Here is a 22,835-nt window from a genome sequence, read left to right as displayed (position 1 = left end):
ATGTGCTTAATCAGTGCCTGGCCAGGGCAATGGACATAATGAGGGCCAATAAACTGAAGCTTGATCCAGAGAAGACAGAGGTACTGCTGGTGGCTTGACTCTCCAGGTGCATGGTGTGCTAACTGTCTTGGAAGGATTTGCAGTCCCCAAATGCTGGGATCAAGTCCATAGCTTGGGGGTGCTTCTAGACCCAACTTTGCAACTAGAGGTACAAGTGTTTTCTGAGGCTCCATCACCTTCTACCACCTTGGGCTGATACAACAGCTACAACTCTGCCTGTATAGTGACATCCTTGCTTCAATGATCCATGCCCTGGTAATCCCGTTAGATTACTGCAATGCATTGTATGTAGTTGGGCTGCTCTTGAATACAATCCGGAAACTTCAGTTAGTACAAAATATGGCAGCTAGGGGACTGGCTGGAACTGGGCATTCCATGCCCAATTCAAGATTCCCATGTAAAAATCTGGAACATCCATGAGGATCTGGAACTTGGACCCAAACTTTTCACCATAGTTGCACCATGAAGTTCTGGATCAGTGCTTTCTATGGTTCAGTCTCTGGACACAGACACGATCTGTGATTCGATGGTGATCTTGGAGGCATCCCCATAAAAATCCAGGGGAATCATGAGTATCCATGGCTCAGATTCATGTTTTGTGGCCTGACAGCACCACAAATCCGTGGCTCCATGATTTTCATAATGAAGTCCATGGACACAGAAATGATCTGTGATTTGCTGGTTATTTTGGCGGCACCTTCTGTTAAAAAAAATCCATAGGATCCATGCCCCCAAATCCATGTTTTTGTGCCATAGTGGTTCTGTGAATCATGGGAGTGTGATTATTATGGATTCATGTTTTTACATCACGCTTACTCCATGAAGTACAGGATCAATAATTTTAATACTTTGCTCTGTGGCCATGGATGTGATCTGTGATGTAATGATGCATTTGTGGGGACAGTATATAAAAATCCAGAGGACCCATAAGGAACTGCATCTTGAATCCTTTTTCTTTTCTTGCCATCCTGGATCTGAGAAATATAGGATCCATGCCACTGACATGGATTTGCTTTGTGATTCAGCTATGATTTTGAACGCACTACATATAAAATCCAGATGATACATCAGGATCCATGCCTCGCATAAATGGTTCACACCATTTGAGGTGAAGCAGCAGGTCTGGGATTCTTCGTGTGCATACTTGGACAAAGATGGGTTCTGTGCTTTGATGGGGGTGGGTGGGTGGGCAGGGAGGACCTAATGTAAAAATTCAGAAGATCCATATTGAATTGTGTGTCTTATCCATGGTTTTATAACATCACGGTGTTATAAAGCCCCAAATCTATGTTATTTGTCACTCATTCCCTGGGCATGAATGTGTTCTGTGATATGAAGGTGTTTGGGGGCCTCTCCCTGTAAAAATGATGAGGATCCCTGATGCAGATCTCTGTTTTTGTGCATGGCTGCGCCCACGAGTGGCAGATCCATGATTTTTCTGGTTCAGTCCATGGAGGCAGATGTGCCCTATGATATGATGGTGGTTTGGGGGATTTGCTCTGTAATAATCATATGAAATCAAGAGGATCCCTGTTTTTGCACCATGGCTGTACCCACGAGTGGCACATTGGTGATTTTTCTGGTTCAGTTGGTGGAGGCAGATGTGCTCTGTCATATGGTGGTGGTTTTATGGGTCTCCCCTTTAAAAATCATATGAAATCTTGAGGATCCCTTTTTGATTTCATGGATCCTTGTTTTACCCAGTCCCCAGAGCAGCCACCCAAAAACCAGGTGCACAGTAGTCCAAGGCCAGCCAAGCTGTTTTGGCAGCTGGGGCAGAAAATCCTCCAAACACCTCTTCCCTCCCTGGCACTAAAAAGACCACAATCACATATTAACAGAGCAATCCTATACATGTCTACTCAGCAATAAGCCCCACTATGTTCAATGGAACTTAGTCCCAGGTGAGCGTGCATAGGACTGCAGCCTAAATAACTGTTTACTGTCCTTTTGTGACACCCCAGAAACCTGTATGAGGGTCAAGAAGCAATAGTAAGAACCAGACATGGAACAACCGAGTGGTTCAAAATTGGAAAAGGAGTACGACAAGGCTGCATATTGTCACCCTGCTTATTTAACTTATATGCAGAGTACATCATGAGAAACGCCGGGTTGGATGAATCAGAGGTCGGAATTAAGATTGCCGGGAGAATTATCAACAACCTCAGATATGCAGACGATACCACCCTAATGGCAGAAAGTGAAGAGGATCTAAAGAGCCTCTTGTTGAGGGTGAAAGAGGAGAGTGCAAAAGCTGGTTTGAAACTCCACATTAAAAAAACTAAGATCATGGCATCTGGCCCCATCACTTCCTGGCATATAGAAGAGGAAGAAATGGAAGCAGTGACAGATTGTATTTTCTTGGGCTCCAAGATCACCGTAGATGGTGACTGTAGCCATGAAATTAAAAGACGCTTGCTCCTTGGGAGGAAAGCTATGGCAAACCTAGACAGCATAGTAAGAAGCAGAGACATCACCTTGCCGACAAAGGTCCGTCTAATCAAAGCTATGGTTTTCCCAGTAGTAATGTATGGCTGTGACAGCTGGACTATAAGGAAGGCTGAGCGCCGAAGAATTGATGCTTTCGAACTGTGGTGCTGGAGAAGACTCTTACGAGTCCCCTGGACTGCAAGGAGGTCAAATCAGTCAATCCTAAAGGAAATCAACCCTGAGTGCTCATTGGAAGGACAGATACTGAAGCTGAAGCTCCAATATTTTGGCCACCTAATGCGAAGAGAAAACTCTCTGGAAAAGACCCTGATGCTGGGAAAGACTGAGGGCAAAAGGAGAAGGGGACGACAGAGGATGAGATCGCTAGATAGCATCACCGATGCAATGAATATGAACTTGAGCACACTCCGGGAGAGAGCGCAGGACAGGAAGGCCTGGCGTGCTATGGTCCATGGGGTCACGAAGAGTCAGACACGACTGAACGACTGAACAACAACAACAAAATCATCTCAATCTACCTAATGTCCTCAGTCATTTCTCTCTCCTGCTCCTACATATCTTTTTAAACATCTAGCCTGGAGAAGTGTTTTGGGGAACCCAAAACTGAACATTTTGTTGCGTCCTAATAAAGGTATTGTCTGATTGTGGCTTTTGGATCTTCCAGAAGGGCAGCCTTATTACAGAATAAACGTATGCATGATTACACAAAAGCAAGCATTGCTGAATTCAGTAGGATTTATTCCCAGGTAAGTGTGCTTAGTAAGCACATTGTACATTTTGGGGCATTTTAATTGTAAGCTGGTTTAGGAACCAACCTTGGTTAAAAAGCAGGGCATACACATAATAAAATGAAAACTTACTAAGGAGTACATTCCATTGAACATGGGTGGGAGGTGTTACTTCTGAGGAAACGTGCATAAGACTGTACCAGGGGTGTTGAACCTCTTTCAGCCCAAGTGCCAAATTCAAGTTCGGAGAAGCTCTTCTATTGTAATAGAAGGCAAGGGGAAGAACAGTTCTTTAACACGTTATTTAAAACAGCAGCTGAATCTGTGATGTGCTGGAATCAGGACAAAGGGTGCTGACAGTGTAATGCAGCCAGTACAGCCCTGTGGTTGGAGAGTTCAACAGAGTTGTAAAAAGTTCACACAAGCAGGATGTGGTTGTGATGGCCATCCCTTGTTTATCTTTAACATCTGGTATTGAGGGAATGCTGTTGCTGAACGTGGAGCTTCAGGGCTGGCCCAAGACTGTTTGCTGCCTGAAGCAAAGGACAGGATGATGTCCCTTCCATTTCATGTACAAACGCTTACCGGCATGGCACTTAAACCTTACTTTAAGCAAAAATATGCTGGTATTTTTGGCCCCACCCATTTTGCTTTCCACCCCACCAACCACTGAAATGTGGCCCCTGAGAATCTGGCCCTTGGACTGAAAGAGGTTTAATACCCCTGGTGAAAATCTGCCTGGTTCATCATCAGGGCACCCTGTTAGTGTATTTGTTTATTTGCACTGGTTACCTGTTGTTCTCTGGTCCAAATTCAAGGTGTTGGTTTTGACCTTTAAAACCCTTTGTGGTTCCAGCCCAGCCTGTCTCAAGGAGCGTCTCCAGCAACACCAGACGGGCCGCTCAAGAAGATCAGCCTCGGATGGCCTTCTCTCTGTCCCATCAGCTAGGACAGCTAGGCTGGTGAGGACAAGGGAGAGGGCCTTCTCTGTGGTGGCCCCCACTCTGTGGAACTCCCTCCCTACGGAACTCCGTCATGCCCCCTCTTTAATGAGCTTCCGCCATGCATTAAAAACATGGTTGTTCAGGCAGGCATTTGGAGTGGGTTAGAATATTTTTAGAAATACGATGTTTTAATGTAGAATTCTATTGTTTTAAACTGTTGTATTATTATACATCGCCCAGAGTGGCTGGGTGATCAGCCAGATGGGCAATTCGGAAAATAAATAAATAAATAAATAAAATTTATTTATCTATTACATTTATATCCCACCTTTTTTCCTCAAGGAACCCAAGGCAGCATACATAATCTTCCTCCTCCTCTCCATTTTATCCTCACAACAACAACCCTGTGAGGTAGGTTGGGTGGAGAGTCTGTAACTGGCCCAAAGTCACCCAGCGAGCTTTCATGACTGAGTGGGGACTAGAACCTGGATCCCCCAACTCTCTAGCCAACACTCTAGCCACACTGGCTCTCTGGGTTAAAATGTTAAAAATCAATTAATATAATTAAACATGGCTCCCATAAAACATAAACATAAAGCATTAACTGTGAAAATGCAGCTTTCCCAGCACTTACCAAATCCTTAAGCTTCTCACTTATGCAGATTCTCCAGGATGGAGGTGGACCAGAATTCATTAGACTCAAGGTATTTTAACACCTTAGAACAGGAATGGCAAATTGATGATCCACAAGCCAGATCCTGCCCCTGGAGGCACTACCAGATTTCGTCAAGTACGGGTAAAATGTTTGCCCACAATTTTATGCATAAGAAAAACAAACATGCTTTTGAGTTGTAAGAAACTGAGGCTTTTCACATTTTAATGTCACATCTCCATGTTTTTAATTGTCTATCAAACATGTACGTAATATGTAAACATACACATTTGTACGAAGTGATTCCTGCATCCATCACAACTGTGACAACTTTATTGCTGAGTGAATAATGCCTGCCCCTCGGTGAGGCTGTAGCATGTGCAGGGTGTGTCTGGCTGCTGTTTTGAATATGCAACCTCCACCAGGGGGTTGTTGTGTCATGCAAACCCTGAGAGCATGCATTATGTGAGGGTTAAACAATCCTTACATACACTAAGGTCTGTTTCAGGGTTATGCAAGTGTTTAACCCTCAAATAACCTACGCTCACTGGGTTTGCACAACACAACAACCCCTAAGTGGAGGTTGGATATGCAGTATGGTGCCTGCGGGCACTACAGCTCGTCATGAATTAAATAACACATGATGAGCCATGGCATCTCATCCGAACCCAGTCACTATGAAGTTTAATCAATCATAAGGATGGCCTCCCCAGTCCCCCTCCCCACCCACGGGAATGCCCCTTTGCCTTCCCTCTGAAGTTGCGTTACCTTGGGGAGGCAGCCGGCACAGTTCTCTCTGCAGTTCTCTTCGCCGTTCTCTGGATGTGAGGGGGAGGGGAGCTTGGACTCCTGGGTCCGAGGTCAAAAGCACTGACTCTGACCTTAAGCATTTCTACACCAGCCTAAAATCCTGCATTTTCAATGGGGCTTTCTGCATCCGTTTTAAATTCAGGATCACAACTGACTCCCTTTATATGCGCTTCCTCCCCCTGCCCCTGTATCTGAGTCTTCCATTATCTTTCATTGATGTTGCTCCTCATGTTCTCCTTTCCATGACTTACACCAGTCTTCCCCAGTCTGATACCCTGCATATGTGTTGGACTACAACTCCCAGAATCCCTCAGCCACCATAGCATAGGTGGCTTGGAGATTCTGGGAGTTGTAATCCAACACATCTGGAGGTTGGGGGAGGCTGACTTACATGGAGGACCCCTTGAGAAGATTGAGGGGAGATACGATAGCTCCCTTTAAGTACTTGAAAGGTTGTCACAGAGAGGTATCTCTGGCCAGCATCTCTTCTCGATCATCCCAGAGTGCAGGACACGGAATCATGGGCTCAAGTTACAGGACGCCAGATTCCGGCTGAACATCAGGAAAAACTTCCTGACCGTTCAAGCAACACGACAATGGAACCAATGACCTAGGGAGGCGGTGGGATCTCCCACACTGGAGGCATTCAAGATGAGGCTGGACAGCCATCTGTCAGGGATGCACTGACTTGGATTCCTGCATTGAGCAGGAGGCTGGACTCGATGGCTTTGTAGGCCCCTTCCAACCCTACTATTCTATGATTCTAGGACAGGATTGAACCCTTCGTGTTATGAGAGCTCAAGGATCTATGATCCAAAAGAACATTCTGCTGGCACATGTTTTTAAGGACTTGACTGTGAAATATAAAAGTCCCAACAGAAGGACTACGCTATAGTAATGAAGGATTTCCAAACCATAACTCCAAAGCATCCCTGCCCATCTTCCAAGACAGCACCAAGTTGTCACCTGCAGCCTGTCCCTGCCTGTTTTTGTACCACTGAAGTACCTTGTGTGGGGTGGGGTATTGATGCAGTGGTTGCATCTTCACCTCTTTTTCATTTTCAGGGCTTAATTGGAAGCAAACTCAGACCCAGAATTTGTTTTCAATATTAAAGAGGGACAATGGTCTTTTTCTTTTGTTTTGTTGACAGCCTGTAAAAAAAGTGTTTATTTAAACAATAATTTTTGCATTTCTGGCCTTTGTTTTTATGCTTCTTTTTTGTCCTTTCTTTGTTGCTCTTGTGATTTGATTGTTCCGATCTGGAGATGTTTGCATTATGTTGTTTTGACCTGTACATCAGCCTTGAGTACTGTTGTGTAGAAGGGAGGTATAATCTTTTAAATACATTAATAAATCTAGTAGTGGAGATCTAAAAAAATGATAAAGAAGATGATGCCTCTGAGCATATGCAGAGTGTAGCGCATGCTTTCCCATCATCATTCAGTTTTTGGAAACAGCCCTCCTCCCTTGCTGGATTAGCAGGCCAGGACTTCCAGTTCCGAAGGTGCGTTCTAGTCAAGTTTTTGTCCCCTGTCGGCTGCATCTCATTTCAGAAATTAAGCATTATTCTCTTACAAGCTGAATCATACTTTGAAAAGGCTACCCAACCACAAGAATATTCATTGTCTTGATCAGGTGGATCAATCTGTGCCCAGATGGGTTTTTTAAAAAATCCTTTTCATCCATTCTCTTCTCTAAATGCGCCGCCTTTCAATTTCCAGCAGCTGTTGGGTTAATTGCTTTGGAGAGCAGCGTTCAGTGGAGTTAACTCCACCTGGAGAGAAAGAGTCTTCACCTCGATCTGACTCCCCCCTCAATACACAGGCCTGACAGGGGGAACCCATCCACTAACCTGCAATATTAAGGGGGGGTCCCCCAGGTCATAAAGAAGCTGTGCAGCCTTTTCTCATGCCAGAACTCAGCGCCTGGTATCCGGAGGCAAGAAAACATGGATTTTCAAGCAAGAGCATCCCTTCCTGTCCCCTCCTTTATCAACGATAAGGGTCCCTCTAGAGGCAGCTGATAAGAAACATCACCCATGCTCCCACCTCCTTTAAACCCTAGCTTAGCATCTTTTGTAGATCAGTGGTGGGCAGACGGTAGGTCTGGATCCACAAGCTGAGTGAGGAAAGATATATTGATGATCTTACTGATTTAATATGCCGACCTGGTAGTTTTACTGAAGGCCTGGCGTGCTATGGTCCATGGGGTCAGGAAGAGTTGGACACGACTTAATGACTGAACAACAACACAACAAAGCCTAAAAATGGTCTTACACTTCCTGCCACACCTTTACATGACCATGTATATTACTTCTTCAGACACCCACCCCTCCACCTTTCCATGCTTTACAACTGCCTCTGCATTCCCCCCTTCATGGATCACTGCCTTGTTGTGGCCAAGGGGCTTGTGTAACTCAGTGAAGCCATAAGCTATGCCATGCAGGGCCACCCAAGACGGACAGGTCATGGCAGAGAGTTCTGACAAAATGTGGTCCACTGGAGAAGAAAATGGCAGCCCACTCCAGTATTCTTGCCAAGAAAACCCCATGGAATGTATCACAAGGCTAAAAGAGATGACGCCGGAAGATGAGCCCCTCAGGTCGGAAGGTGTCCAAGATACTACTGGGGAAGAGCAGAAGGAATTTCCAAGTAGCGCCAGAAAGAGTGAAGTGGCTGGGCCAAAGCCGAAAGGACACTCAGCTGTGGATGTGTCTGGTGGTGAAAAGAAAATCTGATGCTATAAAGAACAATATTGTTTAGGAACCTGGAATGTAAGATCAATGAATCAAGGTAAGCTAGAGGTGGTCAAATATGAGATGGCAAGATTGAACATCGACATCTTGGGAATCAGCAAACAAAAATGGACAAGCATGGGCGAATTCAATTCAGGTGACCACTATATCTACTACTGTGGGCAAGAATCCCTTAGAAGAAATGGAGTAGCACTCATAGTCAATAAAAGGGTGGGAAAAGCAGTACTGGGGTAAAATCTCAAAAACAACAGAATTATTTCAGTACGAATCCAAGGCAAACCATTCAACATCACAGTAATTCAAGTCTATGCCCCAACCACTGAGGCCGAAGAAGCTGAGGTTGATCGGTTCTATGAAGACCTACAACACCTTCTAGAACTAACACCAAAAAAAGATGTCCTTTCCATCATAGGGGATTGGAATGCTAAAGTAGGAAGTCAAGAAATCACCGGGATAACAGGCAAGCATGGCCTTGGTGTACAAAATGAAGCAGGACAAAGGCTAATAGAGTTCTGTCAAGAGAACACGCTGATCATAGCAAACACTCTTTTCCAACAGCACAAAAGGCGACTCTACACTGAGGCTTTACAAGTAGCTGAGGAAAGAAGGGAAGTGAAAAGCAAAGGAGAAAGGGGAAGATATATCCAACTGAATGCAGAGTTCCAGAGAAAAGCAAGGAGAGACAAGAAGGCCTTCTTAAATGAACAATGCAAAGAAATTGAGGAAAACAATAGAATGGGAAAGACTAGAGATCTTTTCAAGAAAATTGGAGATATCAAGGGAACGTTTTGTGCAAAGATGGGCATGATAAAGGACAACGAAGGCAGGGACCTAACAGAAGCAGATGAGATTAAGAAGAGGTGGCAAGAATACACAGAAGAACTATACAGGAAAGATCTGAATGTCCCTGATAGCCATGATAGTGCGCTCACTGAACCTGAGCTGGACATCCTAGAGAGTGAAGTCAAGTGGGCCTTAGGAAGCATTAGTAACAACAAAGCTAGCGGAGATGACAGTATTCCAGCTGAGCTATTTAAAATCCTAAAAGATGATGCTGTTAAAGTGCTGCACTCAATATGCCAACAAATTTGGAACACTCAACAGTGGCCACAAGACTGGAAAAGGTCAGTTTACATTCCAATTCCAAAGAAGGGCAATGCCAAAGAGTGTTCAAACTACCGCACAATTGCGCTCATTTCACATGCCAGCAAGGTGATGCTCAAAATCCTACAAGCTAGGCTTCAGCAGTATGTGAACCGAGAATTACTGGAAGTACACGCTGGGCTCCAAAGAGGCAGAGGAACTAGAGATCAAATCGTCAACATTCGCTGGATCATGGAGAAAGCAAGAGAATTCCAGAAAAACGTCTATTTCTGCTTCATTGACTACGCTAAAGCCTTGGATTGTGTGGATCACAACAAACTGTGACAAATTCTTAAAGAGATGGGAGTACCAGACCACCTTACCTGTCTCCTGAGAAACCTGTACGAGGGTCAAGAAGCAACAGTAAGAACCGGACATGAAACAACCGACTGGTTCAAAATTGGGAAAGGAGTACGACAAGGCTCTATCTTGTCGCCCTGCTTATTTAACTTACATGCAGAGTACATCATGAGAAACGCCAGGTTGGATGAATCAGAGGTCGGAATTAAGATTGCCAGGAGAATTATCAACAACCTCAGATACGCAGACGATACCACTCTAATGGCAGAAAGTGAAGAGGATTTAAATAGCCTCTTGTTGAGGGTGAAAGTGGAGAGTGCAAAAGCTGGTTTGAAACTCAACATTAAAAAAACGAAGATCATGGCATCTGGCCCCATCACTTCCTGGCATATAGAAGGGGAAGAAATGGAAGCAGTGACAGATTTTATTTTCTTGGGCTCCAAGATCACCACAGACGGTGACTGTAGCCATGAAATTAGAAGACGCTTGCTCCTTGGGAGGAAAGCTATGGCAAACCTAGACAGCATAGTAAGAAGCAGAGACATCACCTTGCCGACAAAGGTCCGTCTAATCAAAGCTATGGTTTTCCCAGTAGTAATGTATGGCTGTGACAGCTGGACTATAAGGAAGGCTGAGCGCCGAAGAATTGATGCTTTCGAACTGTGGTGCTGGAGAAGACTCTTTCGAGTCCCCTGGACTGCAAGGAGGTCAAATCAGTCAATCCTAAAGGAAATCAATCCTGAGTGCTCATTGGAAGGACAGATACTGAAGCTGAAGCTCCAATATTTTGGCCACCTAATGCGAAGAGAAAAGTCACTGGAAAAGACCCTGATGCTGGGAAAGATTGAAGGCAAAAGGAGAAGGGGACGGCAGAGGATGAGATGGCTAGATAGCATCACCGATGCAATGAATATGAACTTGAGCACACTCCGGGAGACAGTGTAGGACAGGAAGGCCTGGCATGCTATGGTCCATGGGGTCACGAAGAGTCGGACACAACTTAACAACAACTGCATTCCTATTATATATTACAGCAAAGAACAAAACACAAACCTCTTTGCCAGCCCTAGGGTTTTCGTCTTTTAAAAGGAAAAGGAGTACTCTGAGAATGTGCAGGTTTGCATTTTAAACTCACTGAAATCATACCATCATCATGACTACAGGAATAAAATAGAATTTGAATCTGCTACCCTGATCCCAGTGCATGTGGGTTCAGCACACGATGAGCGTTGCCGCTTCTTTCCTGTATGAAAGTGTTTTCAGTGTAGGAGCAATTAACACATGATGTGGCCCTGAATCCTGATTATTCTTAAATCAACTCAAGACCAGGAGATGGGCACCATGTAATTTGGGAACGATTGCAAGTTTGTTTTGTTTTTGCACCATCATGCTCACATCGGGAAGGCCCCACGTATGGCAGCCAGCTTTTAAGAGCCTGAAGGATTACACTAGCCATTCTCACGTTACAAAATACACGTGTCTTAGGTTTGCCAGCGTTTGCACGGTGAGCAGTCCCGTACGCAGGACGAGCTTTACCTCCTCTCCTCCGTATATCACACTTCTGCGCTTCTTTCCTGACGGCCGGTTAGCAACTCTGCCTTCTTTGAATGCGTGCAGACGTGCGTGTATGAAAAGCGCGCATTCTCCTTCCTTACACTTTGTTCTGCTCAAACGTGCTGGGGGCGCTACTGTGCCTTGGAACTTGCTTGCTTACGCACACGCCCTCCGTGCCCCTCTCGGATTTTTTTCCACGCCGCCGCGACTGTTGCAGCGCGGTTTGCTTTTCTGCCGGCACAGGAAGGGGCTGGAGGAGCGGAGAGTGAGGGAAGGCTGGCTGTATTGGCAGGGAGGGGGCCAGGCAGGAAGGAGGCATCGCCAAGAGCAGACAGATCGGAAACTGTGGGGCTCCTGGCTTGGACTTGTTGGCAAGAAAAGCCCCTTTGTGATCTTGGACCGGGGCACCCGGTGCGCACCGCTCCTGCTTCTGCAGCGGGATCGGTGCCAGGAAGAGGAAAACCAATCTTTTGGGTCTCCGCCTCCTCCTCTACCCGACCGAAGTGGAGACTGTGCGTCACCGACTCCCTGGACCCGGCCCCCCCACCTCCACCCTGAGGTAGCCCCGGAGGTTGCCAGCGATTAACCCCTGAGCAGCCGGTCTAGGTAACCGTGGGGCCGGAAAGGAAGTGGCTTTGCACAAATAGCCTTCCGACTTCTCCATGGTTGGAGGATCCGGACCGACGGACAATAGCGAGGGGTGTTTATTTTTCTGTCTTAATCAACGGAAAGTCATACAGCAGGTTTTCCCGAACATTTCTGTATTCATTTTCGGGTACATCTCGCCCTTCCTCCAAGGAATCTAGGGTGAGCTACATAAGGGTTACCCTGTTTTATTCTCACAACAACCCTGTGAGGTAGGTGAGGCTGAGTGGGGGAATCAGCACAAGGTCACCCAATGAACTTCATGGCTGAGGGTGCTTTTAGACAAAGTTTTTATTGTGCAGTCACCCTGTCTCACTCATGGAGTTTTAAGAGGTAGTCCAGACGTTGTCTTCTATTTGGGACCCTCCCATGTTTTCTCGGCCACAAAAAAACCATAAAGGAGGGAAAGATGGAATAGCTGCACAATGCCTTTTGATTGGTAGTGCCAGAAGCCATCTGCCTGGAAGCATCCTCAGTGAGGATTGATTCTTCCAATTAACTCACATTTCCAGCTACACCAAAGGTTACTTACAATTTTTGCACATGCAATAATATCCTTTCATTTAGGAATTATCATATAGCCTGCAAGTATTTATATCTCACAATCACACACGTGGGTCCATGTATATATGGAGTGACAAACCTTGCATGTGTGATCTTCACATGTGGCAATCTACATGCAAATTGCATGTTAATTTCTATGTAGCATTGTACAATTATTTCCTACAGAGATGATGCTTCCATGCACAGGTGGCAAAACTGATACATCTGTTTGTTGCACGTACCTGTATGCATAAATGTTATTACAGAGAAGGGATGTCTACATATGTGTGAAAGGGCCCCTGAAGAAGAGGAGATAGGAAGGGGGAGTAATATTGGAAAGGATGGGAAATAATTGGCAAAATGAGGACATGTATTTTCCCCAGACTCATCTGTAATACCTTCTCTTTATTATCAGTTTCTTTGGGTTTTGGCTGAATAGTTTTCCTTTGTTTAGAAGATGGTGGCTGCCATGTTGGTTCCAAAGGACAGGAAATGCAAAATAGGTAGGATAATATCTTTGTTTCTGGACCAACCTGAGTTAATGTAGAAATAAAATTATGTCAAGTTTCACCAAACACTTCATCATTTCTCTGCTTGATAAAGTGTTTTGTGAAACTCAAAAGCCTGCAATATTCTCAAGTTTTAAAAACTACAGCAACCGTATATTTTTCCTTTTGGTTTGAGTAAGAAAGTGACAAAAGAAGCTTCTTGCCTTCTGTTTGTCTTGGAAATATGCTGTGGGGGGGGGGATATCAGGAAATGCTTGTTGATTCAGAGGTTTTTAGCATTTGCCTTTTAGAGAATCCCTGGAATTGCAATTCCTTGATAAACGGCTCAAGTATCTTCCCTGAAAGGAACATAAGAAGCTGCCTTATTTGTCTGTCTCCAAATGTGTTGGACTACAACTCCCATAATCTCCCAGCTGGCAGCTGGGTCGCAAGCAGAGGTCTTTCCCGTCACTTGATCTTTTGAACTGGAGATGCCTGCCGGGAACTTCTGTCATGCTCTATCACTGAGCTGTGAACCCTCGCAGAGCTTGATGCTTGCTAGGAAAGGAAGTGGCACGACATAGTGGGCAACATAGTGGGTCGAATCTTTTTTGAAAGAATCTTCCTTCTTGCTTTTCTCAGTGTGACAGGCTGTCGGGTATCTGCCACCTTTGGCCCCAGCTCGAAGCATCCTGGTGAGGGAGAGGGAATGGGTACAGCAGAGCCAACTCAGGTAGGAAGGAGATCTCAGCATTGTTTAGGGTGCAATCCTATGCATGTTTAGACAGAAAAAATGTCCTACAGTTCCCAGCATGGCTGCCTAGGGAATGCTGGGAGTTGCAAAACCTTTTTTCTGTCTAAACATGCATAGGATTGTGCCCTTATTTTAGTAATGGGAGGGAGGCTGAATACTCATGAAAGGCTTCAAGAGGGTTGTTTAAAAAACCAACATGCCCATGAAATGAAAAAGGTGGCCATCTCAGCAGATGGATTTTGGATACCGTGAAGGGCAACAGATCTGTGCTCTGGAGCATTCTCCACTGGGAAGGTCTTTGATGTAATAGTATTCTTCTGTGCCTCCCATTCCTTTCAGTAGATAATATATAGACATATGAAGCTGCCTTTATGTGGAGTCAGATTGTGGATAGATCCATCTAGCCTCATATTATCTACAATGATTGGCCACGTCTTAGGGCTAAAGTAGATGTGACACCATTCATGCAATTAGCAACTCTGTGCTTTCTAAAAAAAGAGTAAATAGTACATATGGGGGATTTGATCTGGATCGGGATCATGGAAGGGGGTAGAACGGACTTAATTCTTCCCCTTAGCTGTGGCCCTGATCTAGATCAGTACACACTCCACTTCTGTACCTGCTGTTTGTATTGGGAGGAAAGTTCCCACTGGCACCAAATTTTCTTAATTTGAAGAACAATCCTATGCATGTCTACTCAGATGTAATCCCCACTGACTTCAGGGGGACTTACTCCCAATGGTTAGTGTCGATAGGATTGCAACTTTAGAGGCATTGAAGTTTTCAGCATCTACTGGCACAGAACTATTTATTTATTTATTTATTTATTACATTTCTATACCACCCCATAGCTGAAACTCTCTGGGTGGTTTACAAAAGTTAAAACATTAAAATACAATAGACAAAGTTTAAAAACCATTTACATACAAACATATGGACAATATATACAAACAACATATAACTAAAAGCAACTTTGAACTAAAAACAATTTTAAAAAAATCCAGCAATAAAACACAGCTTTGCTTAAAACTTGCATACAAAAGTCAGCAAAAGGAACAAGAGTTCTAAAAAGGGAAGGCCTGCCAGAATAATAGAGTCTTTAATGCCTGCTTAAAAACCTTCCACAAAGTCAGCAGGCGCATTTCAACCGACAGGTCATTCCACAATTGAGGGGCGGCAAAGGAGAAGGCCCTCTTGCGTGTGGCTGCCAGTCTCACATTAGGCAGCCGCAGCAGAGCAGAGGACCTTAGGTGGCGGACTGGGATGTAGGGGAGAAGGCACTCCCTGAGGTACCTTGGACCTAGACCATGTAAGGCTTTAAAGGTCAGAACCAACACTTTATATTTTGCTCGGAAACGCATTGGCAGCCAGTGTAAAAATTTTAAAACCGGTGTAATATAGTCTCCACAGGATTGTCCCAGAGACCAACCTGGCTGCCATATTTTGTACCAGTTGAAGTTTCCGAACTAAATATAAAGCCAGCCCCAAGTACAGCGCATTGCGGAAATCAAGCCTAGAGGTTACCAGCGCATGCACCACCGTTACAAGATCCACATGTTCCAGGAATGGGCGTAGCTGGTGTATCAGCTGAATTAGAATTAGAGTTTGGGATATTTATTAGCATGGAATACACATAGCCCTGGGTACACCTAGTGGTGGCACCATTGAATTTGCACCCTGCAGTCATCCAGGTGGGATTCAGTCATCCAGGTGGGATTGTTGTTAAAGCAGCAAGCCCTGAGTTGGCAATGTTGTTGTTTTCAGGAGCTGGACACACCTGAGAAAGAAGACAAAGAAGGGGAGCAAACACTGTGTTTGCCTGATCCTGATCAAGCTTCCCCCAAGAACAATGCTGAAGTAGGGGAGGAAGAGGACGGCGCTGCATCTCCAGGTAAAGATTCAGTTATCTCCATTTTCATTTGAGGTGCTGCATAGTCCCCGGCTAGGCTACGATGGGATCTCCCTTGAACTCTTTAATTCTGGGTTTCTCTGGCCTCTGAATTAGCATGAACAGGACTATTGCCTTTGCACTTTTCTCGTGGGAGAGCCAGATACAAATCAGTGGAAGGAAGGTGGCACCAAAGATTGGACAACTTCTCTTGGAGATAAAGAAATACTCAATAGGTAACTTCATTTTCTGTGGCATCTCTTAATTTCTCTGAAGTTGTTGTTGCTGTTTATTGTTTTTGCATCAAACCTTTGTTGTTCATCAGCACATGGGTAATAACTTTACAAAGGGAAGCAGAGTTCATCTCAGGCACTGTCTCCAGAGCAGAGCAGAAATCTGGGATTGCTTTTGGTTCCTATAGAATCCTTGCTTGAGCTGGGATTTTCAATTCAGTCTCCCCCAAGCTTTTACTCTGTCCATTGGAACACAGACATTGGGGTGGGCAACCAAAATTGGTTGGGGAGCCAGTCATATACAGGGATCAGAGATAACAGTAAGGATTCCTCCAGAGGGAGGGGCTTGGAATGGATGAGGAGCCTCTGTGGGGTAAAGGTTCCCCCCCCCCCCCGACATACATAGTTGCTTTGGCTCTGAAGCTGCCTGGGATTGGGGCCTATGCCAAACATGCCCCCATTGGTCCAAGGGCATGGCCTAAAGCAGTCTTCCTCCACGTGGGGCCCTTCAGATGTTTTGGATGACAACTTCCATCGTCCCTGACCACTTTTTGACCTGTGGATCCAGTTTATTGATTAAATGTATATCCCACCTTTCTTCTGTGATAGAACTCCAGGCTATGGCAATGGGGTTCCCAAGTAGTCTCCCATTCAGGCACTGATGAAACCCAGACCTCCACTATTATGGCAGTATCCATCTGGAAAGGCATTTCTGGGTGGATTCAGGCAACTGCACTTACTGCATTCCAGTATTTTTAAATCGGCAGCATGGTGGAGTCCATATAGAACTTGGTTGTCTCAACAGGCCCAGCACGTGAAGGACTTACGGCAATATCCAACACTGCCGCTCTGCCTCTGCTGGTTCCACTGTGCTTGCAGGACCCACTGCTAGCGCAGCAGGAGCTAATGGGCAGAATCCAGTGGGGCATTTACGTCCCCACAGATTCTCTTCCACCCCGCTGATTCCACAAGTGCTGGGTTCCGCCAATTGCATTGCGCGAGCGGGACGTACCACTCCGGCAAGGAAGATCTAGTGCTTCTTAGGGGAATCCCTTTATATGAGCAGCCTCCTTCCAGAAATGAGCGTTTTGCTCGTTTTGGGTTGTCCTGGAAGTGCTGAAGCGCCGTTGCGCAAGTGGTGGGGGCCACTTGCGCAACACAATTGGCAGGGAGTAAGAGAATTGGTGGGGGATGTGCGACCCCTTGGATTCTGCCCAGTGCTTCCAAAATGAACTTCGGAAACAAGCAGAAATGCTAGCTTATGGAATGAGACAGGTCAGTAGAGCTCCCTTCTGGGAGCTCCGCTAAGCTTTACCATTCTGGAAATGAGCGTTTTCACTTGTTTCCAATTGTTTTGGGAACCACTAGGTATAGAACCATAGAAGCATAGAATAGTAGGGTTGGAAGGGGCCTACAAGACTGTTGAGTCCAACCCCCTCCTCAATGCAGAAATCCAGGTCAGAGCATCCCTGACAGATGGCTGTCCAGCCTCATCTTGAATGCCTCCGGTGTGGGAGAGCCCACCACCTCCCTAGGGAATTGGTTCCATTGTCGTATTGCTCTCACAGTCAGGATGTTTTTCCTGATGTTCAGCCGGAATCCGGCTTCCTGTCACTTGAGCCCATTCTTCCGTGTCCTGCACTCTGGGATGATCGAGAAGAGATCCTGGCCTTCCTCTCTGTGACAACCTTTCAAGGACTTGAAGAGCACTATCCTGTCTCCCCTCAGTCTTCTCTTCTCAAGGCTAAACATGCCTGGTTCTTTCAGTCTCTCCTCATAGGGCTTTGTTGTGGTAGTGGCAGGTCCTGCTAGTGGGTGGACAGTATTGGACACTGCCCTCGGATTCCACCCTTTTCAGCAACCAGCCCTTTTGTAGCTCATCAAAAGCACGGTGCTGCTGGAATCTCAGTCCCATTGTATGATGATCATAAGACCACCGTGGTGAAAGGGCAAAAAAAAAAGACAGGTCACTCACTTCCCACATCTGAGGGGAGGATTAGCTTCTGGGTTGTTACTTGGGCAGAGCTTTTGTGAAAGGTCCTGCTTCTGATTCTAGGGTTGTGGTTTCGTGAAAGCGCAGAGAATTCTATATTGGGCTGAAGTGGGTGAAACAATGAGCTCGCCCTCCCTTTTCCTGGCAGCACTCCCGGGGCTGCAATGTTTAAATGACGGGTGGAAGTTCAGCTAAGGAATCTTTTTTCTGTCACAGAGGTGCCGTGATGGGGAGAGCTTCACTGACCGAATTTCTGCCTGCCGTGCAGTTGCTACAGGAGCCCTACCAGGAAAAAAAGGGTGCCAACCGTACCCCCTCTGCTCCACGTTCAGAAACAAATTCTGGTATTTTGCCTAACAGGAGATTCTGTCTATCAAAAACAGGAGCTGCAAGTTCTGCTGGGATGCCCCAACCCGAAAGGGAAGAAATGTCATGGGGTCTCTATCTCCAGTGCACAGAGGAAGCGGAGAGCCCACGAGGCGGCAACAAACTGGATGACGACAGCAGCTGGGATTCCCAGGAAGTCTTTGTGAGCTCCCCTTGCTCATCTCACCCAGGTCAGGAACTGATGTAGCAAGCGCTGGGTTCCGGGAGCATGACCGGTTCTTCCCCCTTTAACTATTCAGACAGGGATCTTACTTACATGGCTTCAAAAGGAGATAAGATAAATTCATGGAGGATAAGTGCATCAGTGGCCTGTTGGCCATGATAGCTAAATGGAGCCTCCAGGTTCAAAGGCAGCGTACCTCTGAATACCTTTTGCTAGCTGGCTACCAATGGGGGAGAGCTGTTGCCTTGAAGCCCTGCCTGGAAGTTTCCCAGATGCATTTGGCTGGTCACGGGGAGAAGCAGGTGACTGCACTAGGGCTCTTCAGAAACGCTTGTCTGTCCCCACTGTGTAGACTTTCCACCTTTATAACACTGGGCTCCCATTCATTTCAAGGCTATAGCATTGGTATTGGAGAGAAGTCGCTCAATATGATGACCGCATCAATCGGCAGGCAGCTCCAGGCCCAAATAACTCCATCCTCCAAAGGGGGAATCCATTCCTAGCACACATAGTGGTTTGCAGAAGAAGGGAAGCAAACAGCTTCCCATACGAGTTTCTACAAGATTGTCTAACACACACCAATCTGTCACCTCTTCTTCTCCCTCACTCGGCTCCATTTCGCGCAGGACTTCAACCTGTCGTAAATTGTTTGGCCTGATTAATTACTCTCTGACCAGGTCCGCACAATCAGTGGGGGAAAAGAAGCCACCATGGCTTCTTCCCCCATGCGTGCTGCTTGCACGCCCACCATTGGCCTAATTAACTGTGACGCAATGTGGCGTATCGTGTCGTCCAAACCTGGCATGGTGTGTGGCCGGGGTGGCTTCTCAACCACCCCACAACCCCTACAACAAGCCATGGGGCGTGGGGTGGTTTAGAAGCCACTCTGCTGTGCACCATGTTCATATGACACTATAACCTGCGTTGCGGGTAATTAGGCAATTGGCAGGTGCGTGAGCAGCATGTGGGGGCAGGGCAGGGAGAGAAGAAGCCACAGTGGCTTCTTTTCCCCTACTGGTTGTTCAAACCTGGCCTCCTTTTATTTATCTGAGCTAGCCAGAACACCTCATGAATTTGCTTTGTGTCTTTCCTTAGCACAATTCCTGCTTTTACTTATTCAAATCTACAGATTGTTAATTCTTCCTTATTAAGGGTTGGATCCAGGATCTGCCTTCTGCGAGAGGAAGGGTTCTGCCTGTGGAAGGTCCCTCTGCCTGATTTTGGGGGATCTCCCTCCCGCCCCCAACAGCTCACTCTTTCAGCAGGGTCTCCTGAGATTCTCTGTTGCATTTTCAGGGGGCTGGAGGGGCTGCAGTGAGAAAGAGGGGCAGGGAAGTCCCCTTCTACCAGCGCAGTTGATCCAGCATAGATCTGGATTCATCTCTAAGCATTTCCATGTGCCGTTCGCTTGCTGTTTTATAACAAACCATTTGATGTCGCTTTGTTGGAGGTGAATTAATAATTTATCTAGTAATCCTTCCCAGCCCATTCAGAGATGCTAAACCAGGGATGGGGGACCTGTTGGCCTCCCGATGATGTTGGACTGCACCTCCCATCATCCCTGATCACTGGTTATGCTGGCTTGGGCTGATGGGAACTGGAATCCAATACCATCTGGAAGGCCGCAGATTCCCCATCCCCTGCACGAAACCAGTTCTGTGGACAAAATCTGCGACAAGAAGGTGATATTCAGTGGTGACATGAAGCTCAATCCTATTACCAGAGACAGGACCATGGACATCGCACCACCCTGGCATTAGTGCAAAATTGCAGCCACAAAAGATGAACCTTAATGCAAGTGCATCAAGCACCAGCGGCCATGGCCCAGAGAGACCAGGGTGCTAACCAGCTTATACCAGTGCAAGTGCTGGTGCAAACCCTTATAGGATCAGGCCTTTGGAGTCTATTCCAGTTGTCACGAGGAGAGTCACTTTGGGTTTTAAATAAGTGGAACTTGCCCCCTTGCCCACTCATGTGTGGATTTCTTTTCAGAGACTGAAAATGAGGAAGAGAATCCAGAGATATTGGAGTCCCACGTCCCCTTCTCGGGAGGCTTCGGACGGAGCGTGTCCTTGGATGCGAAGGAAGGGGCAGCCTATGAGAAGCAGGTTAAAAGCTACCTTGGGGGGAGGTGGGCTAGCCCTCCTCCCTATATGGAAATCCTTGGGGGCACTCAGGACTCCGCCCTCCACCAGGGACCCAGCACCCATAGCAAGGAGCGTGGGAAAATCCTTAAGGCCAGACCCTCCCGCCTCTTCGCCCGCCAGAGACTTCACGGGAGCAAGAAGCTCCACTGGTGTGCCGACTGCGGGAGAGGTTTCAGCATCTTCTCGAACCTGATCCGCCACCAGAGGACCCACGTCGGGGAAAAACCCTACAAGTGTCCTGATTGTGGGAAAGGCTTTGGCCACAGCTCGGCCCTTATCACTCACCGGCGTATCCACACTGGGGAGAAACCATACATGTGCAACGAATGCGGGAAAAGCTTCAACGTGGTGTCCAACCTTCTGCGCCACCAACGGAGCCACACGGGGGAGAAGCCTTACCAGTGCCCTGACTGTGGCCGATGTTGCAGCCAAAGGTCCCACCTGATCACCCACCGGCGCCTTCACACAGGGGAGAGGCCTTACCAGTGCCTGGAGTGCGGGAAAAGCTTCAACGTCAGCTCTGACCTGATCAAACACCGGAGGATCCATACTGGGGAGAAGCCCTATGAGTGCCGTTACTGTGGGAAGCGCTTCAGCGGCAGCTCCAACCTCATAACGCACCAGAGGCTCCATACGGGCGAGAAGCCTTACGTCTGCCCCGAGTGTGGTAAGAGCTTCACGATCAGCTCCAAGCTCATTGCTCATCAGAGAATCCACACGGTGGAAAAACCCTACGATTGTACAGACTGTGGGAAGAGCTTCACGGAACGGCCCCGCCTGACCAGACACCAGCAGAGCCCCTACCGCCGTGAGAAATGCTTCAAGTGCGCGGACTGCGGGAAGAGTTTTACCACCAGCTCCTACCTTATCACGCACCAGCGCACCCACACAGGAGAGACCCCTTACATCTGTGGGGACTGTGGGAAAAGCTTCACTGTCATCTCCAACCTTGCCAGACACCAGAGAATCCACACAGGCGAGAAGCCCTATCAGTGCCCAGACTGTGGAAGGAGCTACAGCCAACGTGCCCACCTGACAACGCACCTGAGAGTCCACACGGGGGAGAAGCCTTATATCTGCTCTGACTGTGGAAAGAGCTTCAACGTCAACTCATCCCTCACTAAGCACCGGAGAATCCACACAGGTGAGAAGCCCTACATGTGCCCTGACTGTGGGAAAACTTTCAGCCAGAGCTCCAATGTCATCACTCACCGGAAGCTCCACCATGGTGACAGCCTCCTTGGTGGCCCAGTTAGGGTCCTTCAGATCAAGTAGACCTTTCCATTGCTACCTGGTAACTGTTGCCTGTCTGAGAATCTAGCTGCCTCTTATGACCTTGAAAGTGGGTGTCTTATCTTGCCTTGTCCTTGCTTTGGAACACCTCCTGTCAAACTCTGTGGAGTCTCTTCTCCCTTCCAATGGTTCATGATCACTGTTCCTCACTGAGTTGCAGAAGATACAATTAACTGCTCAGGTGTGTGTCTCTGTTGGGCTGGGGGAGAGGGCGGCAGGGACGGCTGGGATACACACTGCAAACATGCACTTCATCACCCATCAGAGCCTCCAACTGACTGGAATCCCTTCCTGTGGGAAGGACTCCAGCCAGCCTATTCTGCTCAGTACGCATCAGAGAATCTGCACAGGCTGGAACCCTGCATCTGATGGTGACTTTTTTTGTCCTTCTAATCAGGAGAGAATCCTGTGGGAGGAACCTCTCTTTGATCAAATGATGTATAGGGAAACTGCACCCAGTGTTCAAACACCATACATAATACTGAATATTCTCTTATTCTGGGGAAGCTCCTAAGCTCTGGGGTCTATTGGAAGCTCCTAAGCCTCCAATAGACCCCAGTGGCCCTACAACCCATTATCCTTAAGCTTTCAGACAGAAAGTGCCGTGGCACCCTTGAATTTCTTTGAGCATCCACCAGTTGCCAGTCTGGGAATTAGGATGTGCAGTTGACTGAACAGCTGGGAGGGCTCCTTGGATCTGAAGTGTGGTTCTGTGGTCCCTGACTGACTTGATAATAGAAGCAGCAAAAGGCCCTCCAGTAAAAATGGCTTCCTGGATTGTATGGCCCCCGCTGTTTGCCAAAACTAGAGAGGATAAGGATCCCTTGGCATGTTTTCGTGGGGGGGGGGGGTGGAGAATGTCCTGGGTTTGGTGCCTGTCATATGACAATAAAGGATGCTTTT

At 46.9% G+C, this 22,835-nt stretch overlaps 1 protein-coding gene across 1 annotated transcript; it reads left to right on the top strand.

Annotated features, from left to right (window-relative positions):
- The first annotated feature begins 11,231 nt into the window (after positions 1 to 11,231).
- Positions 11,232 to 22,835, top strand: LOC146355163 (uncharacterized). Its single transcript, XM_084829849.1, has 4 exons — positions 11,232 to 11,957; positions 15,593 to 15,719; positions 18,326 to 18,499; positions 20,485 to 22,835. Exons 1-4 carry the CDS (start codon positions 11,232 to 11,234, stop codon positions 21,912 to 21,914), a joined length of 2,457 nt encoding a protein of 818 aa, XP_084685975.1. The 3' UTR covers positions 21,915 to 22,835.

The sequence above is a fragment of the Heloderma suspectum genome, chromosome 2 (genome assembly GCF_057233095.1).
Source record: "Heloderma suspectum isolate Gila_16-S chromosome 2, 16-S_ref, whole genome shotgun sequence".
Lineage (NCBI taxonomy): Eukaryota > Metazoa > Chordata > Lepidosauria > Squamata > Helodermatidae > Heloderma > Heloderma suspectum.
Note: the sequence above shows the minus strand (reverse complement) of the source record. Positions and strands in the feature narration are given on the sequence as shown.

Bases quoted from the DNA above. Each gene is read 5' to 3' on its own strand.
- LOC146355163 (XM_084829849.1), top strand. From the start codon at position 11,232: ATGCTCACATCGGGAAGGCCCCACGTATGGCAGCCAGCTTTTAAGAGC. The intron at 11,958-15,592 runs GTAGCCCCGGAG...TGTTGTTTTCAG, and splicing joins CCCCCCACCTCCACCCTGAG to GAGCTGGACACACCTGAGAA. The intron at 18,500-20,484 runs GTCAGGAACTGA...ATTTCTTTTCAG, and splicing joins CCCTTGCTCATCTCACCCAG to AGACTGAAAATGAGGAAGAG.